The 25,506-nt window shown below is 41.3% G+C and overlaps 2 protein-coding genes across 2 annotated transcripts; one reads left to right on the top strand and one right to left on the bottom strand.

The window, feature by feature from the left end:
• Positions 1-402: 402 nt before the first annotated feature.
• On the bottom strand, positions 403-1,072 carry LOC132884594 (uncharacterized). Its single transcript, XM_060918443.1, has 2 exons — positions 668-1,072; positions 403-414 (listed from the first exon to the last, which is right to left on the bottom strand). The coding sequence occupies exons 1-2, from the start codon at positions 1,070-1,072 to the stop codon at positions 403-405; spliced, it is 417 nt and encodes a 138-aa protein (XP_060774426.1).
• Positions 1,073-4,932: 3,860 nt separating this feature from the next.
• ptgis (prostaglandin I2 (prostacyclin) synthase) lies at positions 4,933-22,065 on the top strand. Its single transcript, XM_060919422.1, has 10 exons — positions 4,933-5,113; positions 5,405-5,528; positions 7,724-7,899; positions 8,511-8,657; positions 9,273-9,397; positions 9,591-9,772; positions 14,889-15,024; positions 15,248-15,429; positions 21,258-21,409; positions 21,690-22,065. Exons 1-10 carry the CDS (start codon positions 4,992-4,994, stop codon positions 21,847-21,849), a joined length of 1,506 nt encoding a protein of 501 aa, XP_060775405.1. The 5' UTR covers positions 4,933-4,991; the 3' UTR covers positions 21,850-22,065.
• Positions 22,066-25,506: the final 3,441 nt, after the last annotated feature.

The raw sequence follows: 25,506 nt of genomic DNA, 5'->3' as shown, positions 1-25,506 counted from the left end.
AATGAGCGCAGGGTCAAGGATGAAACCTGCCAGCACCCAACACCTCTCCTCTGGGCCGTAGCCCTCCCAGTCAACCAGATACTGTAACCCCGACCTCTTCGACGGACCTAGTTTTCTGACTGTGTAGGCCTCCCATCCATCGCTGATCCTGGGAGGGGGAGGGGCCTTGGAAGGGAGGGAGAAGGGGCTGGAAGCACTTGGGAATGCACACAAGGGGGTGCATACAGACACTTGGGAGGACTGTTACCTGGTCCTGAATCACTGGGCAGAGTATTTTGGACAGCAGTTTCTATGTCAAGTCGGGCGGCAGCCATGAGACAATGGGCAGGGAGGATGGGGTCTGCGGTGCCTTGCTGAGCATTCAGAGAAAACTGCCTGGAAAGAGCATCTGGCTTGATATTCTTAGAACTTGGTCTAAAGGAGAGCACAAAGTTGAAGTGGGAGAAAAACAATGACCACCTGGCTTGATGCATGTTGAGGTGTTTAGCCGACCTGAGGTACTTGAGGTTTTTATGATCAGTCCATATGATGAATGCAAACTTAGTCCCCTCCAACCATTGCCTCCACTCCTCCAGGGCCAGCTTAATAGCTAGTAGTTCCTGGTCACCAGTGCCATAGTTGCGTTCCATTGGAGTCATGTAATGAGAAAAAAATGTGCAGGGTGCACCTTGTTATCCCTGGCTGACCTCTGGGATAGTCCAGCTTTGATGCCCAGAGGTGTGTCAGAGGCATCCACTTTGAGGATGAACTTAATGGCAGGGTCAGGGATGATAAGAACTGGTGCTATGGTGAATCTGCTCTTAAGAAAAGGGAAGGCTCTCTCAGCATAGCCAGTCCACGAGAAGGGGTGTTTAGAGGATGTGAGTTCAGTCAGGGGAGTGGTGATGGCGTTATAGTTCCTGATAAACCTTCGATAGAAATTAGCAAACCCCAAAAAGTGCTGCAGTTCCTTATGGGAAGAGGGAACAGGCCACTCAATGACTGCCTTAACCTTGTCAGGGTCCATTTGGATCACCCCAGGGGAAAACACAAAGTCCAAGAAGGACACAGTACACTTGTAAAACTCACACATCTCCGCTTTGGCAAAGAGCTGATTCTCTAAGAGTCATTGCAGGACCTGTCTGACATGGACCAACGGGTCTCCAATGTGGGGGAGAAGGTGAGGATATCATCAAGATAAACAAAGACGAACTGGTTAATGAAATCTCATAAGGCATTGTTGATCAGGGCTTGAAAGAGAGAGGGGGTGTTAGTGAGCCCAAAGAGAAGAACCAGGTATTCATAGTGACCTGTAGGGGCGTTAAATGCCATCTTCCATTCATCTTCTTTTATTCATACCAGGTGGTAGGCATTATGCTATCCAGCTTGGTAAAAAACTGAAGTAACTCAAAGGCAGTGGACATGAGTAGTAGGGGATAGCAGTTCTTGACAGTGATCACATTAAGTCCCCAGTAGTCAATGCAGGGCCTGAGGAACTTGTCTTTCTTCTCCACAAAGAAGGAACTCTGCTCCTGCTGGAGAGGATGATGGATGAATGATACCAGCTGCTAGAAACTCAGAGATGTATTTGTCCATGGCCTCCCACTCCAGGGGGGAAATAGAGTATATACGACCCTGGGAGGTGTGGTTCCAGGTAACAGCTTTATGGCACAATCATAGGGCTGGTGTGGAAGAAGAGAGGTAGCATGAGCCTTACTGAACACCAAACGAAGGTCCAGATATTTGAGGGGCATGTTAGAAAGTTCTATTGTCTCATCAGGACTAATGACAAGAGGGGCCAGAGGAGTCTGAGCAGAAGATAGGCAGGAGGCCAGGCTGCAGATACTCCAAGAGAGAATGGTCCCATCACTCCAGTTAATGTGGGGGTTGTGGAGGTGTAACCAGGGAAGGCCAAGAACAGTAAACTCAAGGGAGTCGCTCATGGTGTAGAACAAAATTGATTCAACATGACTACCTGAAACTTCCAAAGTGACAGGGTCAGAGACACAGGAAATGGGACTGAGTTCAGCACTCTGGTAACAAGGGGGCAATCTAGCTGACACAAGGGGATGCCCAATTCTTCTGCCCGGGAAGTCCTGATAAAGCTCTGGTCCACACCGGAATCAATGAGGGCTTGAACAGACTGGATTTTATTTTGGACTGTAGTCTCCATGGTCAGCATTGACCTAGCGGCAAGGAAAGTGTGTGTAGAGATGCACACCCATATCTCCACATTTACTGGTGGGAAGAGCTTTTTACTGGGCAGCGGGAGATTAAATGTCCAAACTGTCCACAATAAAAACAGGAACTAGTTTCTCGATGGCATCTTATTTTCTCTGGAGTTACTTGGGTTCTGCCTAATTGCATGGGCTCTGACTCACTGGGGTTGGCACCCTCTGATGGAGAGGTGATGGTCCTGGGCTTGACCCTTCAGCTCCACCTCCAGTCCCTTTTCTGATTGCGCAGCAGAGGACACGTGTCCACCTGACTGGCCAGGTCTGCCAAGTCATCTAGTCTGTCAGGAAGGTCATGAGGTGCAGTCTTATCCAGGATGGCATGATTTAGCCCATGAAAGAAGGCATCATACAAGGCGCTTGCATTCCAGTCAACTGCTGCAGCAAGAGTCCGGAATTCGATGGTATAATCATGAACTGAATGGGCACCTTGCTTCAGCTCCATCAGCTGTCTCGCTGCCTCCCTGCCCTTGGGCAAATGGTCAAAAACCTTCTGCATCTCCTCAGTGAACTCCCTGAAACTCGAACAGCAGGGTGCCCTGATATCCCAAACAGCTGTTCCCCACTCCAAGTGCCTTTTCTGTAAAGAGTGTGATGACTAAGCTACACGGGAGCTCTCAGATGGGAAGGCAGATGCCTGAAGTTCCATGGCTAAGGAGCACTGTGAGAGGAACGAATGGCAGGTCCCGGGTGCACCATCATATGGCTGTGGAGCAGTTAATTGAGGCTCATGGGGGGGAGGCTGGAGCGGCCAGTTGATTAGTTGGAACTGGTGCTGGTTGGCCCGCGATTGAAGCATGAAGGCTGTGAGGAGAATCTTTGTAGGTTATCAGTGATGGAAGACATGCTCTGACGAACAGCTATGATCTCTTGCTGATGAGATCTGAGAACTGAGCCCTGCTTAGCCAATGCACATTTGAGTGCATCGTAGTCTGCTGGGTCCATGGTGTGGCGGATAAATTCTGTCACAACCCAGAGGCCACGGGAACAGATTGGACCCAATATACAACTACTGGAAATTAACTAAGGCATACCTGATAAGTTGGCTTGTGAGGAGAACAGGCAGGAAGCAGGCACAGCAGCACAGTCCGAAACACACTTGGTGAAATCCAGCAAGACAGATCGAGAGCAGAGTGACATAATAATCCCAGGGAAAAAAATAGAGCTGGAAAAATAACAGAGTCCTGAATCAAAGTCCCAGTAACAAAACCCAAAAATCAGCAGGCAAAAATCGTAGTCAAAAAACATAATCCAAATTGGGGAACAGAGCGAGAGCATGAACGTGAACTTACCAAATCTAACGGCGAGGATTTATCCACAGTGAGTAATTCTCCTTGGTGTGTTTATATAGCGTGGCTAATGGCAAATGTGTAGCAGGTGTGCTAGCACAGCGTGGGAAGAACAGGGAAAACACAGAGTGGAGCGTGAAGGTGTAGGTCAGGATTTGGAAGTTCTGGGCTGGATTGTGACAGGATGACTATAATGGAAAGAACACAATGCCAACTGTAATATATGGTCGAGGTTCTGTGATGTTTTGGGGCTGTTTTTCCTTCAAAAGCCCTGGAAATATTGTTAGGGTACATGGCATCATGAACTCCATGAAATTGCAGGACATTTTAAATCAGAATCTGGCTGCCTCTGTCAGGAAACTAAAACTGGGTCATTAGTGGATCTGCCAGTAGGACAATGATCCGAAGCATATGTCCAAATCAACACAAAAATGGTTAGCCGACCAGAGAATCAAGCTTCTGCCATGGCCATCTCAGTCCCCTGACCTGAACCCCATTGAAAACCTGTGGGGTGGGGTAAAGAGGAGAGTGTAAAGAGTCTCAGATGCTCTGTTCTGTATTTTCCAACCTTATAAAATGTTATAGGAGAAGACTCAGTGCTGTTTCATTGGCAAAGGGAGGTTGTACAAAGTATTAAATGCAGAGGTGCCAATAATAGTGACGTGTTTTTATTGGGAAAAAAAACTTTCTTGATGAGGGGTTTGTTTTTCTTTGAATAAATTTATTTCAATTAAAAGTTGGACTTTTGTCTTTTTTCTTTCAGTGTGAGATGAAACTATTTCACCAAAAGGTGGATTATTTCTAGCCCTAGCAACACAGTGGTGTAAGTGGTTAGCACGGTTGCCTCACAGCAAGAAGGTTCTGGGTTCAGGCCCAGCAGCCGGTGGGGGCCTTTCTGTGTGGAGTTTGCATGTTGTCTGTGTGGGTTTCCTCCGGGTGCTCCGGTTTCCCCCAAAGACATGTGGTTAGGTTAATATGGGACGGCCTTGGGCTGAGGTGCCCTTGAGCGAAGTACCTAACTCCTAACTGCTCCCTGGGCGCTGTTAGCATGGCTGCCCACTGCTCTGGGTATGTATGTGTGCTCATTGCTCATGTGTGTGTTCACTGCTTCAGATGGATGAAATGCAGAGAGGAATTTCACAAGTGTGTGATGAATAAAGTTGTGCTTTCTTTCTTTCTTTCTTTCTTTCTTTCTTTCTAATCTTTCCAAGGGGTGCCAATAATTGTGGCGGGCACTGTATAAAGAGCTTCTGATTTCGATAACAAATTGCAGAAACTATTCTTTTATTTGTTCAGACCATTTAAGTGCATCATAGTCTCATGAGATTTCCTTAGTTTCGTTCCATGTGTCACTCTTTCAGTCTCTGTGATCAAGAAGAGCAACCTGTCATCGAGACCCCACCCACTTTCAGCTTAATTCAGTCCTTAATTTCGTAATCATGAGTGACGTGGGTAGCGCTGAGACTGCGTGCTGTTTAAATGCGATCGCATGCTGTATGCAAACATTCTGACTTCGAAAAGACGCGAGCTGTACGGAATGATGTTGACACTGGTGTTGGGGTTAGTCGGAGTTCTTTCCGCAGCGCTTTTACTCTACACCAGGCGCACGAGGTGAGTCAGTGAGGCAAAGTGTCCTCACATTATGCATGTTCAGGCTTTACTGAGTTTCGAGCAACATACACCACCACACAGTTGTGCTGCAGATCCGAGTGTCGTGGATTATTTAGTAAGATGCAATTTTGCGCACAACTTAAAGCATGTGGCGCACTCTTTTCCTGCTATTTTTTAAATAATATTATCGATTTTGACACTAACCTCAATTTGTTTCCTCGTTCCAACCGAATAATAATAATGCTGCTATTTATAAGTCATTGTATTTCAAGTAGTTTATTCTTTCTGAAGGCAAAAAAACGAGCCCCCTTTGGATAAAGGCCGAATTCCCTGGCTTGGCTATGCCCTTGAGTTTGGGAAAGATGTTGCCAAGTTCTTAACACAGATGAAAGAAAAGCATGGAGACATTTTTACAGTAAGTTATTTTCTAAACAATTATTGCCTGTCTTTTCTGTCCAACCTGGTGTTCAAATTCAAATGATCCACTGCACAATGCTTCATTTCATCATTCTACATGAAAGACCGTGAATGAGTCATTATGACTTGTAACTTTCTCATCGCATCTCATTATCTCTAGTCGCTTTATCCTGTTCTACAGGGTCGCAGGCAAGCTGGAGCCTATCCCAGCTGACTACGGGCGAAAGGCGGGGTTCACCCTGGACAAGTCGCTAGGTCATCACAGGGCTGACACATAGACACAGACAACCATTCACACCTACGGTCAATTTAGAGTCACCAGTTAACCTAACCTGCATGTCTTTGGACTGTGGGGGAAACCCACGCAGACACGGGGAGAACATGCAAACTCCGCACAGAAAGGCTCTCGCCGGCCACAGGGCTCGAACCCGGACCTTCTTGCTGTGAGGTGACAGCGCTAACCACTACACCACCGTGCCGCCCGACTTGTAACTTTAGGCTAAGAAATAGTTTTAACACTGTAACTCTTGAGTAATATCTTTTTTGGGGGCAAATTTAACCTTGCTTACAAACTACACTGCTGAAGAATGCTTAATTTGTATAGACACACTATCACCTTACATCTCAAACTAAACAACTTTATATATTTCATAATTTTTCTCTGGAATGCTTGGCATAGAAAATATTGTTAGTCAGTGTGTCAGCTGCATTACTATGACATGACATCATGTAGTTTCTGGCACAGAGTAAGCCTACTGTGAAGGAGGGACATGCTGAGCATTTTGATGGGTCATTGTTTCGATGTGACTCATCTCATCTCATCTCATTATCTCTAGCCGCTTTATCCTTCTACAGGGTCGCAGGCAAGCTGGAGCCTATCCCAGCTGACTACGGGCGAAAGGCGGGGTACACCCTGGACAAGTCGCTAGGTCATCACAGGGCTGACACATAGACACAGACAACCATTCACACCTACGGTCAATTTAGAGTCACCAGTTAACCTAACCTGCATGTCTTTGGACTGTGGGGGAAACCCACGCAGACACGGGGAGAACATGCAAACTCCGCACAGAAAGGCTCTCGCCGGCCACAGGGCTCGAACCCGGACCTTCTTGCTGTGAGGTGACAGCGCTAACCACTACACCACCGTGCCGCCCGACTTGTAACTTTAGGCTAAGAAATAGTTTTAACACTGTAACTCTTGAGTAATATCTTCTTTTGGGGCAAATTTAACCTTGCTTACAAACTACACTGCTGAAGAATGCTTAATTTGTATAGACACACTATCACCTTACATCTCAAACTAAACAACTTTATATATTTCATAATTTTTCTCTGGAATGCTTGGCATAGAAAATATTGTTAGTCAGTGTGTCAGCTGCATTACTATGACATGACATCATGTAGTTTCTGGCACAGAGTAAGCCTACTGTGAAGGAGGGACATGCTGAGCATTTTGATGGGTCATTGTTTCGATGTGACTCATCTCATCTCATCTCATTATCTCTAGCCGCTTTATCCTTCTACAGGGTCGCAGGCAAGCTGGAGCCTATCCCAGCTGACTACGGGCGAAAGGCGGGGTACACCCTGGACAAGTCGCTAGGTCATCACAGGGCTGACACATAGACACAGACAACCATTCACACCTACGGTCAATTTAGAGTCACCAGTTAACCTAACCTGCATGTCTTTGGACTGTGGGGGAAACCCACGCAGACACGGGGAGAACATGCAAACTCCGCACAGAAAGGCTCTCGCCGGCCACAGGGCTCGAACCCGGACCTTCTTGCTGTGAGGTGACAGTGCTAACCACTACACCACCGTGCCGCCCGACTTGTAACTTTAGGCTAAGAAATAGTTTTAACACTGTAACTCTTGAGTAATATCTTCTTTTGGGGCAAATTTAACCTTGCTTACAAACTACACTGCTGAAGAATGCTTAATTTGTATAGACACACTATCACCTTACATCTCAAACTAAACAACTTTATATATTTCATAATTTTTCTCTGGAATGCTTGGCATAGAAAATATTGTTAGTCAGTGTGTCAGCTGCATTACTATGACATGACATCATGTAGTTTCTGGCACAGAGTAAGCCTACTGTGAAGGAGGGACATGCTGAGCATTTTGATGGGTCATTGTTTCGATGTGACTACTTAAGAAAATTTACTGCACTGATTCAATCTACAGGTGTGTGCGGCTGGTCATTATGTGACTGTCCTACTGGATTCCAATTGCTATGATGCTGTGCTCGCAGACACCGAATCCCTCGATCTGACTCACTATAGCCAACTTTTAATGGACAGAATCTTCAACCTTCAGATGCCTAATCATGACCAAGTATCTGAGAGAAACAGAGTGGACCAGTAGGTGTTTCAGACTAGACTTGATCAACAGTCCCTATAATGCATTATTATTTTTTTATATTTCTAAACCATACATATTTTAATAAAATAACTTTATTATATTTATAAAGTTCAATAAAATGAACAGTGCTTTGGAGACCTGATATTTATTATAGAAGATTGTAGCACCTGCAAGTTGCAACAGTTCATACATAAATGCCAAGCTTGTAATTCATCTCATCTCATTATCTCTAGCCACGTTATCCTGTTCTACAGGGTCACAGGCAAGCTGGAGCCTATCCCAGCTGACTACGGGTGAAAGGCGGGGTACACCCTGGACAAGTCGCCAGGTCATCACAGGGCCGACACATAGACACAGACAACCATTCACACTCACATTCACACCTACGGTCAATTTAGAGTCACCAGTTAACCTAACCTGCATGTCTTTGGACTGTGGGGGAAACCGGAGCACCCGGAAGAAACCCACGTGGAAGCTTGTAATTTCTTTGTAAATTAATGTCAATTGGTGTGGTTATTTCAGTTTTTTTTTTAGTGTGTGTGTGTGTGTGTGTGTGTTGTCCAGATAGAAATAAGGAACTATTCTGGTATCTGTCTGTCTGTGTTTTCAGGTACTTTAACGACAGACGCAATCTGTCTCGACTCCACAGCTTAATGCAGAACAACCTCCAGTTTCTCATGGCATCTGTAAAGACACAGAACCCAACAGAATGGAAAAAGGACAGACTTTTTGACTTCTGTTACAGCATGCTCTTCAAGTATGTTCGCATATTTAGTATTATGTAAACAAGATAGAAGTGTGAACTTAATATTCTGCCAAACAAGTATAATAATTGTGCCACACACTCATCCTGACAGAAGCCGTCTGTAAACTTAAGAATTTTCAGGGTGTGACTTGGCAGTCAGCAGACCATTACAGATGTACTATATACTGCTCCAGTGGCACTAGTAACTGCTTCCTTGGTGAAGCCATGTGGACTGAAAATAATTTTATATAAATAATTTTATAATTATAAATAATTTTATAAATTTATATAAATAATTTTATTTAAAATTTTCGGTCTATATAGTTTCACAAAGGAAGCGGTTACTAGTGCCACTGCAGAAGAAGATATTGTCATTAGAATTTTAGATTTTCTCTCAAAACTACTGTATATGTGCCAAAATTATTGGTACCCCTGGGGATCTTTTAAATAAATAAATGCAAGCAAATTGTCATTCTTTAATAATGTTTAGAATATCTCACAGAAGCCCATCTCACAAACTGTACAATATGCAAGTGTCATAAAAGCACATGCTTATATATATGAGAGAGATTCTGCTCATCAAATTAAGTTGTGAATATTGATCACTCTTTCTCCCTCTCTATTTAGGGCTGGTTATCATACCCTGTTTAGCACAGAGGATAATAACAGTGCTGAAATGACTGAGGTTTATGAGAAGTTTCGGCAGTTTGACAAGATCTTACCAAAACTGGCACGATGTTCTGCACAAAGAGGTATTTTGAAGTAGGAAAAGAAACAACCAAGAACTCTTGTCATTCTCATAATTATGAGAAAGGAAGTAGATAAAACAAGAATAAAAGGTATTCCTTTTCTGAAATATGTACTAAACTTTTGCACTAAAGTGCGTGTGTGTGTGTGTGTGTGTGTGTGTGTGTGTGTGTGTGTGTGTGTGCGCGCGCATATTAGACGAGTTGAAAGTTGCTCACTCAGCACGAAAGCGGCTATGGCAGTTGTTGTGTACAAACCGGTTTTTCATGGGAACAGAGGCTCAGTCATGGATTCAGACCTATATACAGCAGCTAGAAGAGCAAGGTTTGGACAAACAGACCCAGCAACGAGCCATGCTTCTCCAGCTATGGGTTACACAGGTGAGCAGCATCAGTGTGGTATTTCTCACACACAAAGTGTAAGAATATTTTTTCCCTAAACCCTCCTGTGCAACACCAAAACAAATATGGTAGATATACATTTATAAAAAGAGAAAGGAAATTCCTGGCCTTAATTAATTTGCTCATGCATGTGTGTGTGTGTGTGTGTGTGTGTGTGTGTGTGTGTGTGTGTGTGTGTGTGTGTGTGTGAGGTAGTCAGTGGGAAAAAGAGCACAAATGAGACAGAATGTGTCAGGGCTGTTTATCTGTCAAACTCGGGGAGTATGATGCAATAGTTGTGAAGTATGAAAAGTGCACCTGACCTGCTACTGCCCCAATCACACAGCATCCAACATCAAACAAACATGTGAAGACAAGAATTGATCATACTCAATTAGATTTTAAAGCATCTGAATTTTTATAAAATAAAATTATTGGAAGAAAATACACACAATATTTCAAAGTGTCCTCTCAAACAACATAATAAACTAGTCATCTTTGTTCTAACACACACACATAGATAGATATTGCTTTTTTTTGTATTTTTGGGGGGAGGGGTTGTTTTTGAGTAGAGTTTTTATTTCTTCCTCGATTGGTTCCGCAACACACGCCGCCATTTTCTTCTTCTTCTTCTTTAGGGTTTTTTGGTGGTTGGCAAACCAACATAAAGGTGCATTACCATCACCGACTGGGCTGGAGTGTGGAAAAGGAGATATTGGTGTGGGGGGGAACTATATTCTTTTAGCTATTTCTACTTCTTTTAAATACTTAATGAGAAAGTGATATATCTGACTTGATGTGCTTCACCATTTTGTTTTTCTCTACTCACGGTATATGAGCTGATAGCCTAGTAGTAGAGTAACCAATCCGAGCACATGATTGCTCATATCCAGTGAATGTGGATAGTGTGTGTGTGTGTGTATATATATATATATATATATATATATATATATATATATATATATATATATATAATGTGTGTGTGTGTAGTGGTTAAGCGCTGTCGCCTCACAGCAAGAAGGTCTGGGTTTGAGCCCTGTGGCCGGCGAGGGCCTTTTGTGTGGAGTTTGCACATTCTCCCCGTGTCTGCGTGGGTTTCCTCTGGGTGCTCCAGTTTCCCCCAAAGGCATGCAGGTTAGGTTAACTGGTGACTCTAAATTGACCGTAGGTGTGAATGTGAGTGTGAATGGTTGTCTGTGTCTATGTGTCAGCCCTGTGATGACCTGGCAACTTGTCCAGGGTGTACCCCGCCTTTCGCCCGTTGTCAGCTGGGATAGGCTCCAGCTTGCCTGCGACCCTGTAGAACAGGATAAAGTGGCTACAGATGATGAGATGAGATATATATACAGTGGTATGCAAAAGTTCGGGCACCCCTGGTCAAAATTGCTGTTACTGTGAACTGTTAAGCAAGTTGAAGATGAAATGATCTCCAAAAGGCATAAAGTTAAAAATGACTCATTCCCTTTATATTTTAAGCAAAAACAATGTTTTATTTTCATCTTTTACATTTTCAAAATGACAAAAAAGGAAAAAGGCCCGAAGCAAAAGTTTGGCCACCCTACATGGTTAGTACTTAGTAACACCCTCTTTGGCAAGTATCACAGTTTGTAAACACTTTTTGTAGCCAGCTAATAATCTTTCAGTTCTTACCTGGGGGGGTTTCACACATTCGTCCTTGCGAAAGGCTTCCAGTTCTACAAGTTTCTTGGTCTGTCTTGCATGCACTGCTCTTTTGAGATCTATCCACAGATTTTCAATGATGTTTAGGTCAGGGGACTGTGAGGGCCATGGCAAAACCTTCAGCTTGTCCCTCTTGAGGTATTCCATTGTAGATTTTGAGGTGTGTTTTGGATCATCGTCTTATTGTAGGACCCATCCTCTTATTAACTTCAACTTTTTTACAAATGGTGTGATGTTTGCTTCCAGAATTTGCTGGTATTTATTCAAATCCATACTTCCCTCAACCAATGAAAGGTGCCCTGTGCCACTGGCGGCAACACAACCCCAAAGCATGATCGATCCACACACATGCTTCAGAGTTGGAGAGGTGTTCTTTTCCTGGAATTTGGCACCCTTTTTTCTCCAAACATACCTTTGCACATTGTGGCCAAAAAGTTCTATTTTGATTTCATCAGTCCACAGGACTTGTTTCCAAAATGCATCAGGCTTATTTAGATGTTCATTTGCAAACTTCAGATGCTGAATTTTGTGGCTAGGATGCAGGAATGGTTTTCTGTTGACTCTTCCATGAAGGTCATATTTGTTCAGGTGTCGCTGCATAGTAGAACAGTACACCACCACTCCAGGGTCTGCTAAATCTTTCTGAAGGTCTTTTGCAGTCAAACAGGGATTTTTATTTGTCTTTCTAGCAATCCAATGATCAGTTCTTTCAGAAAGTTTTCTTCATCTTCCAGACCTCACCTTGATCTCCACTGTTTCTGTTAACTGCCATTTCTTGATAACATTACAATCTGAGGAAACAGCTACCTGAAATCACTTTGCTACATTCTTGTAGCCTTCTCCTGCTTTGTGAGCATCAATTATTTTATTTTTCAGAATGCGAGGGAGTTGCTTAGAGGAGCCCATGGCTGTTGATTTTAGGGACAAGTTTGAGGAGTCAGAGAATTTATACAGCTTTGAAATCTGCATCATCTGACCTTTCCTAACGAAGAATTTGAACAAGCCACAGCTCAATAAGCTAATTAAGGTCTGGAACCTTGGTAAAAGTTACCTGAGAACTCAAATGTATTGGGGTGCCCAAACTTTCGCATGGCGTTCCTTTTCTTTTTTCACTCTCCAATTGTACAAAACAAAAATAATAGATAAATCTTGCAGAAACTGCTGAAAAGAAATGTGTTGTCTTTACCTTTATGCCTTTTGGTGATCAGTTCATCTTCTGCTCACTTACCTATTCACAGTAATAGACATTTTCAGTAAGGGTGCCCAAACTTTTGCATGCCACTGTGATATATATGTATGTAACCGCTACTGTATATGTGCCAAAACTATTGACACCCCAGGGAATTTTTTTAATAAATGCAAGCAAATTGTCATTCTTTAATAATGTTTTGAACATTCTTGAAAGAAACCCTTTTGGAGAGCATCTCACAAAATGCTGGATGTCCAAGTGTTATTTCTAAACTTAGTATGTGTATTATGGTCAGATGTAACCAAAATCAAACTTTTTGGTCATGCACATCAACATGTTTGGCAATTAAAAAAAAAATTAGGTACTACGTACAAGGAAACTCACCTGATGCCCACTGTAAATGTGGATCATTGATGCTTTGGGTCTTTTTTGTGGCTGGTGATTCAGGGTAACAGGAAGCTTCAAACCTGATTGCCTCTGCCAAAAGATTCAGATTTGGCCAAAGACTGAGCTTTGAAGAAAATGATGAGCCAAATAAATGCAGAAATGGTTAAAGATATGCAAACCTGACTATAAAAGAGTATAACATTTTCTATACAGACCACTTCAAGTCCAAGCTTGTTAAATAGGACAGAAATGACTCAGTGATGTTTTTTCTCTCTAGGGCAGGTATTACAAAATATCAATTGTATGATTGCTGATAATTGTGAAACCAGTATTTTGTAGAAAAAAAATTGCCCTGCTTTTTTGTTTACTAATACTCCCACACCTGTAGATCAAATCAGAACAGTAAGCTGTAAACTTTGAGCTCAGAAGATCACTTACTGTTCTTTTTAAAAATTAATTTTTGCTCATTTTCATGAAGTGTCCCAATAATTCTGGAGCACAACATATAATTTGTCAGAATCTTCTCCCAGACACACACATTCAAAGAAGTTTACATATTTGTTTTGCATAGAAAATGACAATTGTAAATGGATCTGTTGTTCATTCTCCTGCCTTTTCACATACTCTGAGGATATGAAAAACATGTCAGTTTGACCTGGGTGAATGAGGAGGAGATTCTGCCACAGTGATGAACATTTACGTACATACTGAAAGACATACAAAATGAGCAGTGTTTATCAGTAAGTGGGCATTTCCACAAATAAAACATCAGCACAAAGACTGAATTATGGCATTTAATGTTGCTAGAGTTAGAGAGAACTGCACTCTTGACCACTATTAGACTGGTTTTATCCTTCATTAGCTATATCTGTTAGTGTAGAATCACCTCTGAGCCCCATACTTTTACGCTGGTATAGTTTGAAGCGTGCAGATCTGTGAGACTTGACAGCAGTGTCTTTCACAGATTATCTGACACTGATAAATACAAGCAGCAACTTGTGACCATTTCCTGAGAAACTGACACCAATGACAAGTGACATGGCAAGAAAAGATGTTTGAATATATAATGTTATGTAAATTCATTAGGCTTGAGCATTCAAATGACTTATCTTAAGTACTTTTTTTTTTTGAACCAATCCTCCCATATGGAAAAGATGTCGATAAATCTTATAAAATTTGTATGTCCTTTGTCTGAAACTTGTATGTAAAGGATACAACAGTGAAACCAGATATAAGATCCTTAGTAAATTTGAACAAAATGAAACTTGTATGATTTGCGTATTTATCAGAACAATATGCACTTATGCAGTAATGCAAAAGTGGCCACTTTCAGGAGTAAATCATATTCCTTATATGATGCACAATAGATGAAACATAAACTGAAGGTGATGGAAAGTTATATTTTTTAATAAGTTTTTTTCTATTTCTTTTCCATATGGGCTATGGCACCAGTTGTCTGACATCACCCCATGTTCTCCACTTTCACAGACTTGGGTCTTATTTGAATTCAGTTTCTGACCCACTGGAATTTATTCCAGTATTGAACATGAAGACAGTGTAAATAAATTTAACACAGTAAAATGTATAAATTACAAGTCAATGCAGATTTAGTTTTTGAGGAAATAAGGTCTTGGGAAAATGACAGATGTGGTCAGAGTAGTAGGACTGGCAACATTATTCTTGGAGCAGGCTATTATGTGATATCTGGGTTTTCAGATGGTGGTGGATTAAACACTTAAGCAACTAAAACTGAGGAACTAAAACTCCAGGATTACAAAATTTTGAACTGTCATTGCTTAAAGGAAAAGCATTTAGTAAATCCAATGTATTGACTGTGTGTGTGTGTGTGTGTGTGTGTAGGGTAATGCTGGCCCTGCAGCATTCTGGTTGCTGGGCTTCTTGCTCACTCACCCAGAGGCTCTGAAAGCAGTGAAAGAGGAGCTGTGCAGATTACAGCACCTCCCCCTGGACAAAAGAGACAACACACCAGTGTTTAGTAAGTTTCAGTGGTGGCACATTGAATCATATTAAAAACAAAAAAGCTTGTTCTGTACCCTTCAAAAACTTGCATCAAATAATTCTTAAGCCTGTTTTTTATTATGAAAATAGAATAACATGCATTACTGAAAAGGCTTATTTTTATATTATATATTCATGCTTGAATCATTTTTATATTCATACAATAATATGAATGTTTACATTTGTGTTTGCTGTTACAGACAGTGTTCTGTGGGAGACGCTGCGCCTCAGAGCAGCTGCGCTCATCACCAGAGATGTGATGCAGGACAAAACGATTAAATTAAGCAGCGGTCAAGAATATGTTCTACGGCATGGAGATCGCCTCTGTATCTTCCCTTTCCTCAGTCCACAGATGGATCCTCAGATTCATCATGAGCCAGAGGTAAGCTCAAACACTCAGCTGTCTTCACATTTTTTTTTCAGTTCTCTGAACTGGTTGAATTGAATGTTTAGCTTTTTAGCAGTTCAACCTGTTCTGCGGGCTCAAAGTCAAATAAATGCACCAGTATAGATTTTTCATATTTCATTAGAAAAAAAAAATCAATCTGTCAGTGTATCCTCCACAGTCTATGAACGTCAACAGGATTAGTTTACAGGTTCCAAGTGTAGCACTGTGTAAGGAATAACACCAGGGTGGTGTGATGTGGCACAACACAAAGAGGAGTGTAATTACCACCCCAAAGTGTATGTTTTTTTTTCTCTCTCCTTCTCAAAAAATGCAGCTTGTCGTTTTACAGAGAAAGCAAAAGCATGAAATCATCATACATTTTAGTTTGTTGAACAACACATTATTTTCTATCTTTTCATGAGTCTTAGATTATCTAGAGTGCTGTACAAGTCCCTGTTACTACAGAAACAATAATATGCTAGAACAAGTGCATTAAAGGTAGACTGTCTTTCAGATTTTTTGAATTTAAGCCATAAAAAGAATTTTCCCTGAAACCCAGTTATTTATTTATTTATTTATTTTAGTGTACAAAAAGCTACTGAATTCGAATCACAGACTTCAAATTTTATTAATTTTTTCCCTTAAATAACAATTCATGAATTTAGAGCCCCGTGGCCCTAAATTCTCCGCCATTTTTTTCTTACCTCATCGTGACCTAAACCAAGATACTACATCATGCATGACGTGGGGGTTTTCCCGTTCGCAACGCATTGTGGGATACAAATTTGCAACCTGAGAGAACAATGGAGCACGTGGGTGTGGGCATGAAACACGGAAGACTGACTACAGTAACGGAAAGTGAGAAGAAAAGACCCTGTATTGCAAAGGAAAGGAAACAGATTTTTTTTCTCTCCTCGGGCTCATGTATGAAACGGGTGGGTTATACAGGAAATTCACGAGGTTATACTAAAGCCGAGTTTAGGAAAGTCTATTAGTGGCATTACAAAGATAGTGAAGTGTTCATATTTCCAAAACTATTACTTCTGATCACTATGTTTGGCAAAAACATTAGCAAACACAAAAATCCAAAAGATGAATATAACAGCTTCCCTGATATAGTGGACACTGAACCAGGCAGGCAGGATCAATGTCACTTTCGTTTTTATTTTTTAAACTGTCACTTAACACAACACGCTTTTCATCAGTTTCAAAATAAACTGTGCCACTGCACTGACGTGATTTCAGCCAGGGGATGAGATCCTCACTGCACGCACACGCGCGCGCACACACACACACACACACACACACACACACACAGAGCACCTTCACCAGGCTCACGCTCCATTCACAAACTGGTGCTTGATCACGCCCCCGCTGCCACAGTGAAAAAGAACCGTATACTGTCTTGCTCAACGAAATAAACTGCACAGTATGATAGTGAATCAAAGGGTTGTTCACCAGAAGTTGTGCAATATACAGTGGTGCTTGAAAGTTTGTGAACCCTTTAGAATTTTCTATATTTCTGCATAAATATGACCTAAAACATCATCAGATTTTCACACAAGTCCTAAAAGTAGATAAAGAGAACCCAGTTAAACAAATGAGAAAAAATTTATACTTGGTCATTTATTTATTGAGGAAAATGATCCAATATTACATAGCTGTGAGCGGCAAAAAGTATGTGAACCTTTGCTTTCAGGATCTGGTGTGACCCCCTTGTGCAGCAATAACTGCAACTAAATGTTTCCGGTAACTGTTGATCAGTCCTGCACACCAGCTTGGAGGAATTTTAGCCCATTCCTCTGTACAGAACAGCTTCAACTCTGGGATGTTGGTGGGTTTCCTCACATGAACTGCTTGCTTCAGGTCCTTCCACAACATTTCAATTGGATTAAGGTCAGGACTTTGACTTGGCCATTCCAAAACATTAACTTTATTCTTCTTTAACCATTCTTTGGTAGAACGACTTGTGTGCTTAGGGTCGTTGTCTTGCTGCATAACCCATCCTCTCTTGAGATTCAGTTCATGGACAGATGTCCTGACATTTTCCTTTAGAATTTGCTGGTATAATTCAGAATTCCTTGTTCCATCAATGATGGCAAGCCGTCCTGGCCCAGATGCAACAAAACAGGCCCAAACCATGATACTACCACCACCATGTTTCACAGATGGGATTAGGTTCTTATGCTGGAATGCAGTGTTTTCCTGTCTCGAAGCATAATGCTTCTCATTTAAACCAAAAAGTTCTATTTTGGCCTCATCTGTCCACAAAATGTTTTTCTAATAGCCTTCTGGCTTGTCCATGTGATCTTTAACAAACTGCAGATGAGCAGCAATGTTCTTTTTGGTGAGCAGTGGCTTTCTCCTTGCAACCCTGCCATGCACACCATTTGTTGTTCAGTGTTCTCCTGATGGTGGACTCATGAACATTAACATTAGCCAATGTGAGAGAGGCCTTCAGTTGCTTAGAAGTTACCCTGGGGTCCTTTTTGACCTCGCCGACTATTACACGCCTTGCTCTTGGAGTGATCTTTGCTGGTCGACCACTCCTGGGGAGGGTAACAATGGTCTTGAATTTCCTCTATTTGTACACAATCTGTCTGACTGTGGATTGGTGGAGTCCAAACTCTTTAGGGATGGTTTTGTAACCTTTTCCAGCCTGATGAGCATCAACAACACTTTTTCTGAGGTCCTCAGAAATCTCCTTTGTTCGTGCCATAATACACTTCCACAAACATGTGTTGTGAAGATCAGACTTTAATAGATCCCTGTTCTTTAAATAAAACAGGGTGCCCACTCACACCTGATTGTCATCCCATTGATTGAAAACACCTGACTCTAATTTCACCTTCAAATTAACTGCTAATAGCCCTGTGATGACCTGACGACTTGTCCAGGGTGTACCCCGCCTTTCGCCTGTAGTCAGCTGGGATAGGCTCCAGCTTGCCTGCGACCCTGTAGAACAGGATAAAGCGGCTAGAGATAATGAGATGAGATGAGATTAACTGCTAATCCTAGAGGGTCACATACTTTTGCCACTCAGATATGTAATATTGGATCATTTTCCTCAATAAATAAATGACCAAGTCTAATATTTTTGTCTCATTTGTTTAACTGGGTTCTCTTTATCTACTTTTAGGACTTGTGTGAAAATCTGATGATGTTTTAGGTCATATTTATGCAGAAATATAGAACATTCTAAAAGGTTCACAAACTTTCAAGCACCACTGTAGGTGTATAGTCTAATTACACACATTTTTGCTCAGCGGTCTTCACCATCACAATGATAACAAAAGGACCTTCTTTGTAAACTATCTAATGCACAGGAATAATATTTACATTATGAAATCAATACAGAATTTTTGTTATAACTAACGAATATTGGCTAGAATATGCTCAATGAAAAACAGACTTCAAGATGCGTGACCAGGCTCAAGTTTGCCTCAAAGATACATATTTGGGCTAATTGCAGCATGGTTCTTCATTAATTACAATATTTACAATAGGGAGAAACATACTAATCAGCATTTCATGTATAGGATCCATTGGCTCTGTCATATTTTCTGTCACAACTTCAGTACTGAAATTCCAATGCGAATAATATTGTGATTAGCTCCTCGTCTCGTGGCAAAATGATGTAACAGTCAGTGCACGGTCAGTGAAAATCTGTGTATGTGCACACTGGACTTCCTCTCTCTGCTTGACTGCACAAAGCATGTGATTTCATGCACATTATTTGCTAGGGAATCCCCTCAAATTAAATAACTTGCCAATCACAGAATGGCGTGTGTGTGTGTGTGTGTGTGTGTGTGTGTGTGTGTGTGTGTGTGTTTAGATATTACAGAAATAAACATATATCACAATGACCAAATTACAGAGGGAACTAAATTTCACAGATTTTATGAAATCGAAAGTCCGTTTTGCTTTAATATTAATTAAAGTTCATGTTACACCCAGAACTATTGTCTGAACCATGCTGTTATACAAAAATAATGTGCACCTTCTGACCAACCAGTTTTGAGAATTCAGCTTGCTGTGATATAAATGTAGCATAACAAAGCTTTAGCAGTGTTAGACATTTAATTTTAATAATGCTGACCCATACGGTAACATTATTTTCAATTCTGAAAGTATATGTTAACTGAATTTTAATCTGACGATTTAAGCTAACCTTGGGTAATGATGCACTGATTTAACATTTGGTTGGATGTCTCAGACTTAAAGAAGAGGGGGACACAGGTTTTAAGGGCATCAGACTATAGAAATGGATGTCTTGCAGCCATCAGCTATACAGTTTGATGAATGCTTTTGTGATATTTTATATTCAAAGAAAACATTTGTGATAAAACTACTCTGTAGCAGTAATTGACATGCATAGTGGTCTATCTGTTGTCACTTGAGAGTTCTGTAAAGCCTGCAGTTCCTATGGCCACAAAATGAAAATAAGCAGAAAAGTTAAAATTGGTGCAGCATAGCTTTAATGGTAAGTAATTAATATTCTTTGCAGTTAGATACAAATAGATACAGTACCAGTCAAAAGTTTGGACACACCTACTCATTCATAAGTGTGTCTGTATTTTAGCTATTTTCTAGATTGTAGAACAATACTGAAGACATCAAAACTATGAAACAACACATGAAACCTATATGGAATTATGCGGCAAACAAAAGTGTTAAAAACAAAATGTTTGATATTTTAGATTCTTGAGAGTAACCATCATTTACCTTAATGACACTTCGCACACTATTGGCATTATCTTAACCAGCTTCATGAGGAAGTCACCTGGAATGCTTTTCAGTTAACAGGTGTGCCTCATCATAAGTTAATTAGTGCAATTTTTTTTGCTGCCTTAATGCATTTGAGATCAAACAGTAAATAATAAATACAGTAAATAGCCCTATTCTACAACTGTAGTAATCCATATTATGCCAAGAACAGCTCAACTAAGTCAAGAGAAACGACAACCATAAAGTGACTTTTTTCATTTATAAAAATAAAGAAAAAACATTGAATTAGAAGGTGTGTCCAAATGTTTTTTTTCTGGTACTGTATAATGTATTATTTCTCATTCCCATAATTAATAGTATGTTACTTCCATAATTCTCTACTACTTTCTAGTTTATCCCTGCAGGTTGGATTAGGTAAACCATTATTAATCCAAAAGGAGAGAATGCAACAAAGGGGATATTTTGGCCAGGATATTACTGCTATAAGTGTTGAGTTAGCATGCTTCCGCACTTTGTGGCCTCATTGTACATAACACAATCACTGTACTTCTTACTGATCAATGCAGCTGGAAGATATTAGATGATTAAATACTAAGTAACATGGATTTCACAAACATTCCCAAAGGCCGACTCAAATTTGTCACAATGATTCTAGCATGTTATGAGGGCAGCATGGTGTAGTGGTTAGCACCATGTGGAGTTTGCATGTTCTCCCCATGTCTGCATGGGTGCTCCGGTTTCCCCCACAGTTCAAAGATATGCAGATTAGGTAAAATATCCAGATTGGGTAAAATACCCAGTTGTACAAGATGATGCATACTTGGTGCCAGTCCTAAGCCCAGATAGACTGGGGAGGGTTGTGTCAGGAAGGGCATTCAGTGTAAAACCTATGCCAAATCCACTGTGGTGACCCCTAACAGGAGCAGCCAAAAGAAGAAGAAGAAGAAGAAGATTCTAACATGTTATGACATCCAAACCCCAACATACTATATCAGTGTAATCTATATATGATGTGCACCATGATTTCTGAGATGCAGATTTCTTCAGAATGATCAGATGCTTTGAGTCTGTGTATCTGCTGTTGGTTCTTTCAGAAGTTCAAGTTTGACCGTTTCCTAAATTCTGATGGAACAGAGAAGAACAAGTTCTGTAAGGGGGAGCTGCAAATGAATTATGGTACCATGCCATGGGGAGCAGGGAGCAATTTGTGTCCTGCACGTGATTTTGCTGTTTGTTCTTTAAAAAGGTGAGTATTAGTCCTTCAAGCCATGGTTTCTACACTAATTAAATGCTTTAAACAACTTAAATAATCAAAGCATCTTCCACACTGTTATACATTGTTATTTACACTTCTATTTCATACCATGCTTACAATGCTATTTATTCCACCTGTTTAATTGCATGTTTGATTCCTTAACAGTTCTTCTCAACATGCATGAAAATGTAAACACTATTCCATGAGTTTTGTCCCATATGTTTTCTTTGATTGCTGTTAATTTCTAAACTTCTTAACCTACTTCTTCTAGGTTTGTGCTCATGATTCTTACACAGTTTGACCTGGAGCTGTGTGATTGTAATGCACGTATGCCACCAGTTGACCCCAGCCGTTACGGGTTTGGAATGCTCCAACCAGATGGGGATTTGGAAATCTCCTACAAGTTCAAAAACCATAATTGCACAATGTAAACTACAGTTAATACAATTGACAATCAAGTAGCTTCATTGTATATAGGCATTATTTATTCTTGCTGTTTATTGTATAGTTTTTATCACCTGCTGTTTAAATAAAATGGGTCATTAATTCATGTAATGTAAAAAAAATTTTTTAAAGAAGCTCTAACTTCTGATACTGTTCTGTCATTTTCTTTTTTTAATTAAATGAGTGCTTCTGTGTTATTGTAATTGGGTACTTTTTTATTATGATATCCTTCAGTATGGATTACTGCAAACTTTTTTTAGATTTACCAATAAAACTTTACAACTGTTTATTTATCTTCCTTGAAGATATGTTGACGGCAGCAAAGTTGGGTGAAGTGAGCTGTTTTTAAAAACAAATATAGTAATTCTCAGCTAAGCCAGTGAACAAGATCAAAAGTGTAAATGTGAAGAAGTGAGGGAAATGTATTTCAGTCCATTTCATACAAATAAAGTCATAAGCTATGAAGTGTACCACATCCATGATGTAATAGGGGTTGTTTGTCTAATTTTACAGGCAACATGATAGACCTTCTCATCCTGGTTGGTTGGTCATGGGTGGAAAACTAGTCCATCTCAAGTTGGAACATTGTGAAAAAGTTCAATATTTTCCATCAGTTATTTAAGAAAGTGAAAAACTGATATTGTGTAGACTCATTACATGAAAACTAAATTGTTTCAAACATTTTTCTATTTTCATAATTCTGGCCTACAGTGCAAAAAAACATCTCATCTCATTATCTCTAGCCGCTTTATCCTTCTACAGGGTCGCAGGCAAGCTGGAGCCTATCCCAGCTGACTATGGGCAAAAGGTGGGGTACACCCTGGACAAGTCGCCAGGTCATCACAGGGCTGACACATAGACACAGACAACCATTCACACCTATGGTCAATTTAGAGTCACCAGTTAACCTAACCTGCATGTCTTTGGACTGTGGGGGAAACTGGAGCACCCGGAGGAAACCCACACGGACAAGGGGAGAACATGCAAACTCCGCACAGAAAGGCCCTCGCCGGCCCCAGGGCTCGAACCCAGGACCTTCTTGCTGTGAGGCGACAGCGCTAACCACTACACCACCGTGCCGCCGCAAAAAAAACATATTTCATAAATATTAGAGTATTTCATTTTGAGTTTGAGTAAAACAGGATAAATACCATGTATCTCTTGGTCTAGTTCACGATGCATAACCACAATCATGGAGATGATTGCTGACTTGGCAGTTGTCCAGAAGATTATCACTGATACCCTCCACAAAGAGGATTAGTCACAGAAGGTAATTACTGAAAAGACTGGCTGGAAAAGGTGCAAAAGCAACAGGGATAACCACAGCCTTGAGAGGATTGTCAAGAAAAGTCAATTCAAGAACTTGGGAGAGCTTCACAAGGAGTGGACTGAGGCTGGGGTCACTGCATCAAGAGCCACCACGCACAGACTTCAGGAAAGAGGTTACAACTGTGGCATTTCTAATATCAAGCCACTCCTGAACCAGAGTCAATGTCAGAAGCGTCTCACCTGGGCCAAGGAGAGAAAGAACTGGACTATTGCTCAGTGGTCCAAAGTCCTCTTTTCAGATGAAAGCAAATTTTGCAGTTCATTTTGAAATCAAGGTCCTGGAGTCTGGAGGAAGAGTCAAGAGGCACAGAATTCAAGGTTTTTGAAGTCCAGTGTGAAGTTTCCGCAGTCTGTTATGATTTGGGGTGCCATGTCGTCTGCTGGTGTTGGTCCACTGTGTTTTATCAAGACCAAAGTCAATGCAACTATCGACCAGGAGATTTTAGAGCACTTCATACTTCCATCTGCTGACAAGCGTTATGGAGATGCTGATTTCCTTTTCCAGCAGGACTTAACATCTGCCCACAGTCTCAAAACTACAACCCCGATTCCAAAAAAGTTGGGACAAAGTACAAATTGTAAATAAAAACGGAATGCAATGATGTGGAAGTTTAAAAATTCCATATTTTATTCAGAATAGAACATAGATGACATATCAAATGTTTAAACTGAGAAAATGTATCATCTCATCTCATTATCTGTAGCCGCTTTATCCTGTTCTACAGGGTCGCAGGCGAGCTGGAGCCTATCCCAGCTGACTACGGGCGAAAGGCGGGGTACACCCTGGACAAGTCGCCAGGTCATCACAGGGCTGACACATAGACACAGACAACCATTCACACCTACGGTCAATTTAGAGTCACCAGTTAACCTAACCTGCATGTCTTTGGACTGTGGGGGAAACCGGAGCACCCGGAGGAAACCCACGTGGACACGGGGAGAACATGCAAACTCCGCACAGAAAGGCCCTCGCCGGCCCCGGGGCTCGAACCCAGGACCTTCTTGCTGTGAGGCGACAGCGCTAACCACTACACCACCGTGCCGCCCAAAATGTATCATTTAAAGAGAAAAATTAGGTGATTTTAAATTTCATGACAACACATCTCAAAAAAGTTGGGACAAGGCCATGTTTACCACTGTGAGACATCCCCTTTTCTCTTTACAACAGTCTGTAAACGTCTGGGGACTGAGGAGACAAGTTGCTCAAGTTTAGGGATAGGAATGTTAACCCATTCTTGTCTAATGTAGGATTCTAGTTGCTCAACTGTCTTAGGTCTTTTTTGTCATATCTTCCGTTTTATGATGCGCCAAATGTTTTCTATGGGTGAAAGATCTGGACTGCAGGCTGGCCAGTTCAGTACCCGGACCCTTCTTCTACGCAGCCATGATGCTGTAATTGATGCAGTATGTGGTTTTGCATTGTCATGTTGGAAAATGCAAGGTCTTCCCTGAAAGAGACATCATCTGGATGGGAGCATATGTTGCTCTAGAACCTGGATATACCTTTCAGCATTGATGGTGTCTTTCCAGATGTGTAAGCTGCCCATGCCACACGCACTAATGCAACCCCATACCATCAGAGATGCAGGCTTCTGAACTGAGCGCTGATAACAACTTGGGTCATCCTTCTCCTCTTTAGTCTGAATGACCCAGCGTCCCTGATTTCCATAAAGAACTTCAAATTTTGATTCGTCTGAGCACAGAACAGTTTTCCACTTTGCCACAGTCCATTTTAAATGAGCCTTGGCCCAGAGAAGATGTCTGCACTTCTGGATCATGTTTAGATACGGCTTCTTCTTTGAACTATAGAGTTTTAGCTGGCAACGGCGGATGGTATGGTGAATTGTGTTCACAGATAATGTTTTCTGGAAATATTCCTGAGCCCATTTTGTGATTTCCAATACAGAAGCATGCCTGTATGTGATGCAGTACCGTCTAAGGGCCCAAAGATCATGGGCACCCAGTATGGTTTTCCGGCCTTGACCCTTACGCACAGAGATTCTTACAGATTCTCTGAATCTTTTGATAATATTATGCACTGTAGATGATGATATGTTCAAACTCTTTGCAATTTTACACTGTCGAACTCCTTTCTGATATTGCTCCACTATTTGTCGGCGCAGAATTAGGGGGATTGGTGATCCTCTTCCCATCTTTACTTCTGAGAGCCACTGCCACTCCAAGATGCTCTTTTTATACCCAGTCATGTTAATGACCTATTGCCAATTGACCTAATGAGTTGCAATTTGGTCCTCCAGCTGTTCCTTTTTTGTACCTTTAACTTTTCCAGCCTCTTATTGCCCCGTCCCAACTTT

The sequence above is a fragment of the Neoarius graeffei genome, chromosome 4 (assembly GCF_027579695.1).
Source record: "Neoarius graeffei isolate fNeoGra1 chromosome 4, fNeoGra1.pri, whole genome shotgun sequence".
Lineage (NCBI taxonomy): Eukaryota > Metazoa > Chordata > Actinopteri > Siluriformes > Ariidae > Neoarius > Neoarius graeffei.
Note: the sequence above shows the minus strand (reverse complement) of the source record. Positions and strands in the feature narration are given on the sequence as shown.